We start from the raw sequence: 14,863 nt of genomic DNA on the forward strand, positions 1-14,863 counted from the left end.
TGCAAAACTCATGATGCCCTTGTTTTTAATAGCTGAGTAGTATTACATTGTGTAAATGAAGCACATGCTCTGCATCCATTCTTCAGTTGAGGGACATCTGGGTTATTTCCAGTTTCTAGCTATTATAAATAAGACTGCTATGAACATAGTAGAGCACATGTCCTTCTGGCATGGTGGAGCATCCTTTGGGTCTATACACAGGAGTGATACAGCTGAGACTTAAGGTAGAACCATTTCCAGTTTTCTGAGAAACTTCCAGATTGATTTCCATAGTGGTTGTACTAGTTTGCAATCCTATCAGCAATGTAAGAGTGTTCCACTTTCTCTACATCCTTGACAGCATGAGCTGTCCTTGAGTTTTTGATCTTAGCCATTCTGATTGGTGTAAGGGAGAATCTCAGGGTCATTTTGATTTGCATTTCCCTGATGAGTAAGGGATGCTGAACATTTCTTTAAGTGCTTCTCAGCCATTAGAGAGTCTTCTGTTGAGAATTCTCTTACTAGCTATATGTTGGATATTAGCCCTCTGTCGGGTGTAGGGTTAGTGAAGATCTTTTCCCAATCTGTAGTCTGCTGTTTTGTCCTGTTGGCAGTGTCCTGTGCCTTACAGAAGCTTTTCAGCTTCATGAGGTCCCATTTATTAGTTGTTGATCTTAGGGCCTGAGCCATTGTTCTATTTAGGAAATTGTCCCCTGTATCAGTGTACTCAAAGCTATTTCCCACTTTCTCTTCCGTTAGATTCAGTGTATCTGGTTTTATGTAGAGGTCCTTGATCCACTTGGACTTGATTTTGGATCGGGCAATATACATGAATCTATTTGCATTCTTCTACATGCAGACATCTACTTAGACCAACACCATTTGTTGAGGATGCTTCTTTTTTTCCATTGTATGGTTTTGACTTGTCTAAAATCAAGTGTCTATTTCTGGGTCTTTGATTCTATTCCATTAATCAAACTGTTTCTTTACAAATATTATGCAGTATGTATCACTATTGCTCTATAGTACAGCTTGAGGTCAGGGATGGTGATACCTCCAGAAGTTCTTTTAGTGTTCAGGATTGTTTTTGCTATCCTGGGTTTTTTGTTTTTGTTTTTATTTTTTCCATATGAAGTTGAGATTTGCTCTTTCAATGTCTGTAAAAAAAAATGTGTTGGAATTTTGATGGGGATTGCATTGAATCTGTAGATTGCTTTTGATATGTTAATTCTACTGATCAATGAACATGGGAGATCTTTCCATCTTCTGATATCTTCAGTTGATTTCTTCAGGTACTTGAAGTTATTGTCATACAGACCTTTCATTCGCTTGGAAAGAGTTATACTAAGATATTTTATATTATTTGTGATTATTGTAAAGGGTGTTGTTCCCCTAATGTCTTTCTCTGCCTTTTTATCATTTGTATAGAGAAGGGCTACTGATTTCTTTGAGTTAATTTTATATCCAGCCACTTTGCTGAAGTCATTAATCAGCTATAGTTCTCTGGTAGAATTTTTGGGATTGCTGTGTATACTATCATCATCCTCAGGTAGTGATACCTGGACTTCTTCCTTTGTTCTAGCTAGAACTTCAAGTACTGAATAGATAGGCAGACAGTGGGCAGCCCTGTGTGTCTCTGATTTTAATGGGATTGCTTCAAGTTTCTCTCCATTTAGTTTTATGTTGGCTATTAGCTTGTTGTATATTGCTTTTATTATGTTTAGGTATATGCCTTGAATCCCTGATCTCTCCAAGACTTTTAACATGAAGGGGTGTTGAATTTTGTCAAAGGCTTTTCAATCAATGTCTGATGAGATAATCGAGTGGGTTTTTTTTCTTTCAGTTTGTTTATATAGTGAATTATGTTGATGGATTTTCGTATACTAAGCCATCCCTGCATCCCTGAGATGAAGTCTCCTTGATCCTGATGAATGATGTTTTTATGTGTTCTTGGGTTTGGTTTATAAGAATTTTATTTAGTATTTTTGTATAGATGTTCATAGCCAAAATTGGTTCTCTTTCTTTGTTGAGTCTTTGAGTGGTTTAGGTATCAGGGTAACTGTGTCTTCATAGTACGATTTGGGTAGTGTTCCTCCTGTTTCTATTTTGTGGAATAATTTGAGGAGTATTGGTATTAGCTTTTCTTTGAAAGTGGTAGAATTTTGCACTAAAACCATGTGGCCCTGGGCTTTGTTGGGGAGGGGGAGGACAGAGACTTTTAATGTCTACTTCTATTTCCTTAGGAGTTATGAGACTGTTTAGTTTACCTGATCATGATTTTACTGTGGCAAGTGGTATCTGTCTAGAAATTCATCCATTTCATTTAGATTTTCCAGTTTTGTGGAGTACAGGCTTTGAAGTAAGACTGAATGATTTTTTAAATTTCTTCAGTTTCTGTTGTTATATCTCCCTTTTCATTTCTGATTTTGTTAATTTGGATATGTCTCTGTGTCTTTTAGTTAGTTTAGGTAAGGGCTTGTCTATCTTGTTGATTTTTCTCAAAGAACTAGTTCTTGGTTTTGTTGATTCTTTGTATTGTTCTCTTTGTTTCTAATTGATTGATTTCAGCCCTGCATTTGACTATTTCCTGCATTTGACTATTCCTCTTGGGTGTGTTTGCTTGTTTTTGTTCTAGAGCTTTCAGGTGTGCTGTTAAGTTGCTAGTATGAGATATCTCAAGTTTCTTTATGAAGGCTATGAACTTTCCTCTTGGCACTGCTTTCATTGTGTCCTATAAATCGCAGTATGTTGTACATTCATTTTCATTGAATTCTAGGAAGTCTTTAATTTCTTTATTTCTTCCTTGATCAAGTGATCATTGACTAGAGAGTTGTTTAGTTTCCATGAGTATGTAGGCTTTCTCCAGTTTCTGTTGTTGTTGGAGCCCAGCCTTAATCCATGGTGATTAGATAGAATTCAAGGGGTTATTTCAATCTTCTTGATCTGTTGAAGCTTGCTTTGTACCCAGTTATATGGCCAGTTTTAGAGAAGATTCTGTGAGGTACTGAGAAGAAGGTATATTCTTTTGTTTGGGGATGAAAGGTTCTGTAGATATTTGTTAAGTCCATTTGGTTCAAAAACATCTGTTATTTTCATTGTTTTTCTGTTTAGTTTCTGTTTCGATGACCTGTCCACTTGTGGGAGTGGGGCGTTGAAGTCCCCCACTCTTATTGTGTGTGGTTCAATGTGTGATTTGAGCTTTAGTACATTTTATGAATGTGGGTTCCCTTGCATTTGGGGCATTGATGTTCAGAATTAAGACATCATCTTGAAACTGGGCGTGGTGGCTCACACCTTTAATCCCAGCACTTGGGAGGCAGAGGCAGGCGGATCTCTTGAGTTTGAGGCCACCCTGGTCTACAGAGTGAGTTCCAGGACAGCCAGGGCTACACAGAGAAACCCTGTCTCCTAAAACAAAACAAAACAAAACAAAACAAAAAAAAAGACATCATCTTGGTGGATTTTTCCTTTGATGAGTATGAATTATCTTCCCCATCTCTTTTAATAACTTTTGATTAAAAGTCTATTTTATTGGATATTAGAATGGCTAATCCAGCTTGTTTCTTGGGTTCGTTTGCTTGGAAAATCTTTTTTCAGACCTTTACTCTGATGTAGTATCTATCTTTGTTGCTGAAATGTGTTTCCTGTATGCAGCAAAATGGTGGATCTTGTTTACCTATCCAGTCTGTTAGCCTGTGTCTTTTTATTGGTGAATTGAGTCTATTGATGTTGAGAGATGTTAATGACCAATGACTGTTAATTCCTGTTATTTTGTTGTTAAAGGTGTTACTGTGTATATGTGATTCTTTTGGTTTTGCTGTGATTAATTACTTGTAGTGTTTTTTAGTGTAGTTACCCTCCTTGTGTTGTTTTCCTTCTAGTATCCTCTGTAGGTCTGGATTAGTAGAAAGATATTGTTTAAATTTGGTTTTATCATGGAATGTCTTGGTTTCTATTGTAATTGAGAATTTTGCTGGGTATAGTAGTCTGGTCTAGCAACTGTGGTCTCTTAGGGTCTGCAAGACATCTGTCCAGGGTTTTCTGGCATTTGAAGTCTCTGTTTAGAAGTCTGATGTAATTCTGATAGATCTGTCTTTATGTGTTACTTGCCCTTTTCCCCTTTGAGCTTTTTATATTCTTTTTTTGTTCTTTATATTTAGTGTTTTTATTATTATGTGGCAGGAGGATTTTCTTTTCTAGTCCAATTTATTTGATGATCTGTAGGCTTCTTGTATGTTTATGGCCATCTCTTTCTTTAGGTGAGGGAAGTTTTCATCTACAATATTGTTGAAGATGTTTTCTGGCCCTTTAAGTTGGGAATCTTCACTCTCTTCTATACCTATTATCCTTAGGTTTGGTCTTCTCATTGTGTCCTGGATTTTCTGGATGTTTTAGGTTAGGAGCTTTTTGCATTTTGCGTTTTCTTTGACTGTTGTGTCAATGTTTTCTATGGTATCTTCTGCACCTGAGATTCTCTCTTCTATCTCTTGTATTCTGTTGTTGATCCTTGTGTCTGTAGTTCCTGTACTCTTTCCTAGGCTTTCCATCTCCAGGGTTGCCTCCATTTGTCTTTTCTTTATTACTTCTATTTCCATTTTTAGGTCTTGGACTGACTTGTTAATTTCTTTCTCCTGTTTGTATTTTCCTACATTTCTTTAAGGGATTCATTTGTTTCCTCTTTAAAGGCTCCTGCCTGTTTGCCTGTGTTTTCCTCTATTTCTTTAAGGAAATTATTTATATCCTCTTTAAAAGCCTCTATTGTCTTCATGAGCTGGGATTCAAGATCATAGTCTTGCTCTTCAGGTTTTTTAGGATACCAGGGGCATGAGGTAGTAGGAGAGCTGGGTTCTGATTGTGCCATATTGTGTTGGCTTCTGTTGATTAAATCTTGCTCTTGCCTTTCGCCATCTGGTTTTCTCTGGTATTGGTTGGCCTGGGTATCTGGGTTGGAGCAGACCTCCCAGGAGGCAGTTGGAGCCATGTGTCTTTGGTTTGAGCAGGCCTCCTGGGAGGCAGTTGGATCTGTGGGCTGGGGTACAGTGTGCTGATCGGCCACTGCTGCTGATGTAGGTGTGGACCAGAAAGAAGATGGAACTTCCCAAGTCTTCTAGGTTTGCTAGGGTCCCAGCAGGTGAAGGGGGAATCTGGGGTAGGGGGATGTGTCTCACTTGTATGTGTGTCAGGCTAGAGCTGGCCTCCTGGGAGGCAGGCACAGCTGTGGGATGTGTTGAGGTGCTCTGATCCATGACTGTTAGTGTGGACTGGAAGTTAAATCAAGATTATTTTAAAAAAAAATGTATGATATAGGCTGCGTAAAACCTTGGGAAAGAAGTAGAACTTTCTAGCAAGGTAATTTTTAATCAGGTATAATTCAATATGTATATACTTACTATTATATAAAAGGCAAATTTAATGAATAGAAAATTTATAATTTTGTAATACTAAAAATGTAGACAGAATGATGGTTTTTAAATTAGTGTAGAAGAAAAATGGAAAATCTTCTAAAACAAGCATTTTTGCAAAACTTCTTGTTTGTCTTTTTAGTATCTAGTTTCTGTTTCTCTTTGTATAGACTATAGCTTTCTCTACTAGGTAGAAATGTACAGGCATGTGATGGAGCACATGTTTGGGTATGGCAGAGCTCGTTCATTAAAGCCCTAAACTATGTGATGTCACTTCACCATGGAGCCATTGAAAGAGGATGTCACGAAGGTGGGCTTTGGTCTGAAAGGACTGGTACCTTTAAAAGTGATGTGGGAGAGCTTGATCTCCATCATGTGAGAGACAACAGTGACCATCTCTACGCCAGGAAGGGAGCCCTCACCAAACCATCCTCCTTGCACCTGGGCGTTGAACTACTGACTCTGAAACTATGAGAAAACATGTTTCTGTTGTTTAGGTTACTCTGTTGTGTAGATTTCCGAGTATATATTTTGTTATGGCAGCCCAAGCTGGCAAACAGTTTATATAACACATATCTAAACAGAAAATGGAGGTAACATAACTGAGCAATTGGTAGACACTCAAAGATCTGGGGTGTGCAGGGTAGAAATTGAGACATCAGCATTAATTCTGATGAGATCTTAGCTGGAAACCAGAAGAAAAGCAATCCTTTCTTATAAATTGGCAAAGAACTTGGTTTCCTGCTCATGTTTCATGGAAGGTAGAACTTGTAAATGATAGAATATCTGAGAAAGGAAATTTTGAAACAAATGTGTAAAGAAATAATATCTTTACTGTTTACATTAAAATAAAAAAGGGGCCAGGTGAAGAAAATTAATCAGGAAAAAAGAACCAGAACATGAAATTTGGAAAATTCTCAACCTGCATTATGACAAATTGTGGTGAGAACACAGGGCTGAGGCTGTGTGCCACCTGGTAAGCTGGTACAGGATGGTGTTCTGGTAAGCTGGTACAGGATGGTGTCCTGGTAAGCTGGTACAGGATGGTGTTCTGGTAAGCTGGTACANCTGGTACAGGATGGTGTTCTGGTAAGCTGGTACAGGATGGTGTCCTGGTAAGCTGGTACAGGATGGTGTTCTGGTAAGCTGGTACAGGATGGTGTTCTGGTAAGCTGGTACAGGATGGTGTTCTGGTAAGCTGGTGCAGGGTGGTGTTCTGGTAAGCTGGTGCAGGGTGGTGTCCTGGAAGCAGACAGTTTGAAATAAGCTTGTGGAAAGGTGATAATACAGTGAGGGAAAGCTACTGACCTTGGATTTCGGAGGGCAGAGTGACAGAACTATTCAGCTGTGGATGTGCAGTGTTGGAATGAAGAAGAGAATGATGCCCGGAGTAGTTCTGAAATCAGCTTCAGGCCACATGGCCTCTGCCTAGGGCTCTGAAGGTGGGGCCATTCTTCTCAGCCAAGAGAATGACATCTGCCAGGTTCCTTGCTGGCTACAGCCACTCCAGACTCTGCGAACACCAATGCAGAACCAAAAAGTTACTCCCAAACCAAAAGATTGATGCAGCTCATCTTACTGTGTTCTGAACTTCCTTGGAACCAACCACCTAGTCCTTTTTCCCTTTCACATTTGATACCGAGAGCATGTCACCTCAATAGCCTGTATCACCCATCATTCATGTGGAAAGCCCTGCACTTAGTTCTTCAGGTTCACAGGTGAAATGGGATTTTGCCCCAGAATAGATTGTACCTTGAGCTTCATAGCTGATGTAGCTGGTAGATAAGATTAGACACATTTAGGTGGTCATTGGGTGGTACCCAGATGAGATTTTAGAATTAATGATAGAAAAAGTTAAGACTTTGAGAACCACTGGGACAAAAATGTATTTTTGTACTTGAGAAGTGTTAGGTCTTATAGAAACTCTAGACGAATGGCTAACTGGGATGCCTATTTAATATATCAAAGCAGACACTGGCCACCAGACTCTCAGTATCAAAAGTACTTGTTACAGGGCCATACCCTGCCCCCTAACCTAAACATCTCCTGACCCTGTGTTTCCCTCTCTTCCCTCAGCTTTTCTTCCCTATAAAACTCAGCCATTTTGGCCAGGTCCCCTCTTGGCTCATAGCCTCTTCTCTCCTCTGTTCCTTTTTCCTCTCCCACCCCATCTCTCCTCTCATGGCTGAATTCAATGTGGACCCTCTGGCTGTTGTGAGAGCCAAAGTTATATTTTAGGTTTTAATTACTATGTGTAACATCCATGAAACAAATGTGCCTTTAACCTGTGAGCCCCTTGCCCAAGGACAGATACTTCCTGAATGCTGGAGGGAAGCCATTGGTATGGGAGACAAGGAGCCATGTTTTCATTCCATTAAATAACCAGGAAACAGGTCAAGATACGTACTTGCCCCTGTTTGGAATATGGTAGCCTTGTGGGGTTGCCTTTTAAAGTCTCTACAAGGTGTGACTCCTGACTGTTTTCAGGGAAACCAGAGATAGACCTTGCCAGAGAGTCCATCAACCTGGCCAGTATTTAATTAAAGCTTGCTTCAGATTTGGCTTTAAACTGTGGCTCTGGTCTTATTCTTGGCCGGTGGGATTAGCAGTTACTTCCTTGTCTCTACAATAAACCTTCTTAACCATACCTTGGAGTAGTCGTGTCCTCATTTTCTCATTTAAGAAGGACCTGCATTGTCTTTAACTGGGCAAGGATGAAATATGTGGACTGAGTTGTGAGCTGCAAAGCCTGAATGCAATGTAATTAGGAGTAAGGCCTTTGAAGGTGACCAGGTCCAGCGCATCAGCCTGTGCTGCAGTGAGGCAGGCCCTTAGGAGAGACACAGCAGACCTGCTTCATCTGCAGCGTGAGGGCGAGCACTCATTCACATTCTCGCTGTGGTCTTGGACAGCCAGCATCCTCAACTTTTCTCCACTTTGAGAATATACATGTCTATTATTTTAAACCACCCAGTCTGTTGTATTGTGTGAGGGACTGGATTAAGTTGACATTTGAAAATACAAAGACCGACATAGACCTCAGATGCCATCCACTCTGAACCTCTTCTAATTTTACTGCATGTGTAGGTCAGAGGACAGTGTGAGCCCTATGCAATTCTTTACCTAATAAGATATTTAAGGGAGCCAGGCAGTGGTGGCACACGCCTTTAGTCCCAGCACTTGGGAGGCGGAGGCAGGCGGATTTCTGAGTTCAAGGACAGCCAGAGCTTCACAGAGAAGCCCTGTCTCAAAAAACAAACAAACAAAAAAAGTTTAGTTGGTTTCCTAATAGCACTATCATTTACCAACAAGTTACAATTAAATGCTTGGTTTTTTAAAAGTTAGCTATAAAGTTGAATGCATGCATATAACCTTGTTAAAAATTCTAACTTGTAAGACTCAGAATTCTCAGAATATATTTTGGTTGGTTGGTTGGTTGGTTGGTTGGTTGGTTGTTTTTTGTTTTTGTTTTTTGCTATTGTATTTGAGTGTTTTGTTTTTAGAGGTTTTGGTTTGTTTGGTTTTTTTGTTTGAGACATAGTCAAGTAGTCCTGACTATCTTGGAACTTACTATGTATACCAGGTTGGCCTGAACTCATAGAAATATTCCTGCTTCTGTCTCTTATGAATCAGTCTGCCTCGATCTTGGCTTGAAAGCCGTCTTACAGTAAAGACAAACTAAAAGACATAATAGGTTCCCGTTCCTATTTATGATGAAATCTGTGCCTCAAGTACTGGCCTGTGCCCCACCTGTAACCATAACTAGTAATGGCTCTGACCCGCCTGTTTCAGGAAGTGGCAACGATGCCTTTGTTTCAGAAAGCTGTTTTGACCACTTTGTTAGAGCCACCTTGCAGCCATGCCTTATGTTTTTTAGAAGGTTCTTATGACCAACTTCTTACCCTTATGCTCTGCCTTGGTGACCCCTGTTCATTTGCCTGCTAAATCTCCCATTTGGAAACCCCCTACTTACTGCTGAGCTAATAAAACCAAAAAAAAAACCCCATATCCAGTTCTAATCTCTTGAACCCTGCCTTAGGGAACGACTGTCCAGTTACAGGAATAAAGCTTGCTTTAATTAATTTGGGTTGGTGGTCTTTCTCCTCACATCAATGGGAATTAACAGCACTGAGTCAGAATTTAAGTTGATAGGTTACTATTCTCACTATTAAATTTCTGAAGTCGGAAAAAGAAAAAGAAAAAAGAAAATTTCTGAAGTCATAAACTAATACCTGTTAGACTATGTCTGCTTAAATAGTCCTATGTTCTTTCACTGTATTTTCTTTAAAACATCATTTCTCATCTATAAATAAAAGAGTGAAAAGTATTTCTTACTAAATTCCTGCTAGATTTAATGTTTAAATGTTTTATAATTAAAAAGGTTTCTTTTTTTCACTGTGACTAAAACATGAGGCAGAGAAAGCCTTACATCTATTTGTAAAGAAGAAAGTATCAGCTTTAATGCAGAAGAGTTAAGCTTTCATTTTCAGAAAAACACCCTAAAGACGAGTGTGCACAGAGCGCTGGTGTAGTAGCTACGATGACATGTACGCCTACCCTGTAGTGCTGTCTGATGCTATAGTATGATGATGCAGCTAACTGCGGAATAATGTGTGCTCTCCCACTCTGAACAGAAATACCAAACTGTTTCTTAGTTTTATCTCTAAAGATAGCAAAAAAGACTGAAGAGATAGAGCCCATAGTACAGTTCTATTGTATTAATAGTAAATGGCTTCCTATGAATTTTATATTATGAAAAGTAGGATTAAATCTACAGTGCTTAGCTCAGAGAATTGGGAATTATCTGAGAAAATATATTTACAGCCTCTTAGCCACTATATGGGGTTCTTTTTCATGACTTGTAGATCTTCAGATGTGTAGAATTTGAAATGTTTTTTGTATTTGTTCATTTCAAACCCAGTTTTTCTTAATACCTGATTTTTTTAATGCTAGGAAATTTCTGTTACATTATCGGATACATTAAATATTTTTTCATAGAAAGTAATTAACTACAATAACAATCTTTTATAGGTCAAGTTATATATAGGACAAAACAATTACTACTTGGCTAATTATATGTGTATATTTCTTATATAATAACCTTATATTTGTTTATAATGTCTGATAAATACTGTTGCTATGACATTGCTTACTAAGAGAAACAGGTTTCAGGTAAAGCTTTATTGAACCTGTTTCCTGAGCGTGGCTGTCATGCCAGTCTGTCCTTGGGTGGGTTTTGGAAGGGAAGGCTGTCTGTCTGGGCAGCAGACTAACCTGTCGCCCTTCACCACCTTCCACTTGTTCTGCGTTACTTGATTCTTTTTGTTTTCTGGACTTTTTTTTTCTCAGAATGGAGTGTATTTTATTTCAGATTTCACTGGTGGAAAATTGTGTCCTCTGACTTAACACCACGTATTAGCCTTGTGCTCACTGTCTGTTCCCTGCTTAAACAATCTGAAAGGCATCCAGTGTGAAGCAGTGTGTTGACTGGTGTAGGCCAAGCATGCCCATGAGCAAGTATGTCTAGATCGTTGTTACGGCCGTAGTTAATGTGTGCTTGCATTCGCACTACAGAAGCTCTTAAAGCTGAAGTGTTGACGTTGTCTTTAGTTCTGAATAGCTCAGGTATTCAGGCACAGTTCCACTGTAATTATGAGTCTCAGCTTTTTCTCTTGAAAGTCTATAGCGCTCCATTAGTACTTGTCCCTGTTGTTGCTTGACACAGTATTTGATATTGTTTATTCTGAAAAAAATTTAGCAGTAGGTTGAGAATATTATCCTATGTTTTACATTTTTAATTAAATGATTTAAATAATTTTTGTTAGTTTAACCCTAAATATTTTACCGAGTATCAGTTTTCTCCAATTAAAAAGGGACCACACCTGCTCTGAGGAGATATTATTGTACAAATATATCTTAAACCCATAACATCTCTTATCTAAAATAAAAGCATTATTAATGCTAATGAAGTTCCCAGGCATAGCCTGAGCTGCTCACTGAGTCTGAGCCCCAGAGGAAAGACAGCAGAGGAGAACAAGAGGAGGGCTGCTAATCAGTGCATGTTGCTGCTGCCCTGGCTCTCCAGAGTTCCTTGCAGTTTTAAATGATAAACTCTAAAGAATCATTGGTCCGATTTCAGCTGATGTAGACTTAAGGGAGAGTATGTTCTGATCTCATCTATTCAGTGTTTTAGATATCTGCATTTAGTGTTACAGACGACCTGTAATCGTGTCTTCCTTTGCATATTTGAATCTGCATATTCTGTAAAGCTCTGCACAGCTGAGGTAATTGCTGGCTGAGGGCAGTGGTCACAATACATGCAGATCATTTGGAAGTAGGGCCTTTCATGTAAGCTTGCTTTCTTGGGATATATGCTATCTGTGGGCTTATTACTTTGTATGATTTAAGTTTTTTTTTTCTTTTTCTTGTAGGTTTATTGTAAATATTCCAGCTCTAGAGCAACTGAATCAGATTTTGCACATCTTGTTTGTGTTATTGCCCTTTCTGTGGGCACTTGGGACTCTGCCCCCACCTGACGCCCTTCTCTTTTGGGCAGTGGAGCAGGTTTTAGAGTTTGGTCTTGGGGGTTCATCCATGTCCACTCACCTACGGTAAGTTGTCGAATTGTTCTGAGTTTTGGAGTTTGGTGTAACTTCTGGTTTTACCTCATGTTTTCTGTATTTATTGTGGTGTGGAAGTAGGTGCTCATGGGCTCTTTCAGGAGTCAGGTCTCCTTCCACCATGTGAGCTCTACGGGAGGGACTCGGGTCATCGGGCTTGGCAGCGGGAACACTTACCCACGGAACCAGGAAGTCTTTGTCTTCTTTCCCCGCCAGGTTATTGGTCATGTTCGTCATTTCTGCTGGAGCACCAGTCGTGTCGTACTTCATTCCCAGCACCGTCGGAGTGGTTCTCTTCATGACTGGACTCGGGTTCTTACTGAGTCTTAACCCAAGTGACGTGAGCATGGTCTTCCGATACGGTGTGACCAGGCACAGGGTAGGAAGCAGTGATGAAGCTATCCCAGGCAATTCAGGACATTGGTTCCCGTGGAAGGAGTGCCTTCTGTTCATCGCTGTGCTGGGCATGGCTCTCTTGGAGGCTGGGCTGCTGCATCACTATGTCAGCATCCCACAGGTCTCTAGAAGCGGCGCTCAGTCTGTCGTGGGCTATGTTCTGATGGCATTACTGTCAATAGTGTGGATACTGAGAGAAACTCAAAGCGTCTACATCTTTGGGATTTTCCGAAACCCTTTCTATCCGAAGGATATACAAGCTGTGTCTGTATTCTTTGACAAGCAAAACAAGCTCCTGAAGATTGGTGCTGTCAGATGGATTTTGCTAACTCTAGGTAGGAAGGTACCATTTATCAACTCTTACAAACTGTAGTTAGGGAAGACTGCTCACATTTTTGTTGTTTATTAGCTTTTCATCTAATTGCTTAAATGTGCCCACGAAAGCTATTTACCAAAATAAACTGTGGTAGAAGCAGTTTCTGCAGTAGTCAGACTCACCGAGTGCATTGGTCTGTTTTGCTTCAGTGTCCCCTTTGGCGATGGTGGCCTTCCTTGCGCTGGACAGCTCCTTACACCGGCTCCACTCAGTGTCTGTCTCCATTGGATTCACCAGGGCTTTCAGAATGGTAATTCCAGTATGCACTGTGAAGCATGGCCTGTGGCTGAGTGTAACTGTGGTTTTTATTAACAATTTGCTTAGATTGTTGAATTCTACCTGAAAGTGGATCATTTGTATACTGTAGGTGTGGCAGAATACAGAAAATGCTTTACTGGAGACTGTGGTTGTATCAGCAGTGCACATGGTATCCAGCACAGACTGCTGGTGGAACAGGAGCCTTGATACAGGAATCAGGCTGTTATTGGTAAGTGCATTTTTAACAGCTCTGTTGAGACTTTTTTTTTTAACTCACAATCAAACTCATCCAATTGAAGGCTTTTTATTCAGTGGTATATCTTCAGAGTAGTGCAAATATCATTGAGATCTAACCTTAGAACACCTTCAACATTCCTAATGTTAACTGTTGAATGGCCATTCTCCATCCTGCCTCCCTACCATCTGTAGCTATTCTGGACCCAGACACCACTTACCTACTTTCTCGCTGCATGGATTTGCGCCTTACGGATGACTTACCCGAATGGCGTCGTAGAATGTGTGGTCTTTTTTTTTTCTTCAATTTTTTAATATGTTCTCAAGGTTCACTCACATAGCATGTATCAGCACTTCTTGTTTATTGTCAAATAATATTCCAGCGTGTCCATGTACCACTTGGTTCATACACTCATCAGATGGTAGATATTTAGGTTTATGCTTTTCAATGTTGACAGGAATATTGCCGTGAACATTTGTGTACATATTTTTGTATGGACATGGTTTTTATTTCCCATGGTGGGGCCAGAGAGAGGGAGGGTGATAGATGTGTCCCTAGAAATCTGGTCATACAGTAATCCGCATTTCATGCTTCTGACACTACCATTTTGTAACTGCATTGTTAGCGATAGATGACGTCTCTCCAGCTATTCCACATTCTCGCAGCACTTGTTCCCTGATATTTCTGTTATGACAATATGGCACAGCATATCGACTGGAAACAGCAAGAGTCATGCAGCCATCATAGGGGCTTGACACAGTTCCAGCAAGGCTGAGCTGACTGCTGCCACAGGAGTCCTTCTGTCGCTAACTTTGGGGGTTTGGTCACCGTGTGTTGCATTCTTGGGGAGTTGCGACAGTATTCATTTTATCTTTTCCTGAGAACAGTATGTCTGAGTCTTTTTTAGGAAAATCCTAAAATTAACTTTATTTGACCACTCTCTAGAGGACTTTCTTATGCCCCGGTGATAATTAAGCACATTGCTAAATGAGGCCATCACTCAGGGAATCTTCTTGGGGTTGCTGGCCCAGAACTAACTCTAACAGTATGATTGGTGTAGTGTAAACAGGGACAGTTAACAAACACTGACTGGCCAGGAGGACAGGTTACAGAGTCAAGGTCTCTCTTTATTATAAGCTTAGTGCTTTCTGAAAAGTAGTGCAAAGATACGGGGGCCTGGGCACTCCTGTGCAAGAACAGAACTCAGTGCCTAAGATAAGCTGAGTAAAATAAACATCTCTTACTCTATAGTGTAGATGATGAAACATACAGTAGAGGAAGTTAGGTATTAGTATTTGTGACTCATAAAAAGACCGGTTCAGATTTTTCTGTTTGTCTGGAGTATTTTAAAACTACAAACACTGTCAGCTTAAAAGCAGGCTATCATATAATAATGTGTTTGTTTTGGAGTAGTTATTCTTTAGATTCTTAAATTGGAGTTGTAGGATAAGATAGGTTGTACCATACATTGTAGGATAATAAGAATAAAATCGGTTCTGTTTGTATTTTCTAACTGTAACTGAACTTGTAACCATGGACAATGGACATATAATGAAAATCCAACACATAATGTGTACCACTAGATAATCATTAGTCT

The 14,863-nt window shown here is 39.8% G+C and overlaps 1 protein-coding gene across 1 annotated transcript in view; it reads left to right on the forward strand.

The window, feature by feature from the left end:
* Pcnx4 (pecanex 4) overlaps nucleotides 1-14,863 on the forward strand; it is a 42,875-nt gene that overhangs the window by 10,608 nt on the left and 17,404 nt on the right. The window contains exons 3-6 of the mRNA XM_021178985.2: nucleotides 11,813-11,992; nucleotides 12,218-12,732; nucleotides 12,923-13,023; nucleotides 13,141-13,260. Coding sequence (XP_021034644.1) covers nucleotides 11,813-11,992; nucleotides 12,218-12,732; nucleotides 12,923-13,023; nucleotides 13,141-13,260 — 916 coding nt within the window. The remainder of the gene's footprint in view (nucleotides 1-11,812; nucleotides 11,993-12,217; nucleotides 12,733-12,922; nucleotides 13,024-13,140; nucleotides 13,261-14,863) is intronic.

Source organism: Mus caroli, chromosome 12 (genome assembly GCF_900094665.2).
Source record: "Mus caroli chromosome 12, CAROLI_EIJ_v1.1, whole genome shotgun sequence".
NCBI classification, from domain to species: Eukaryota; Metazoa; Chordata; class Mammalia; order Rodentia; family Muridae; genus Mus; species Mus caroli.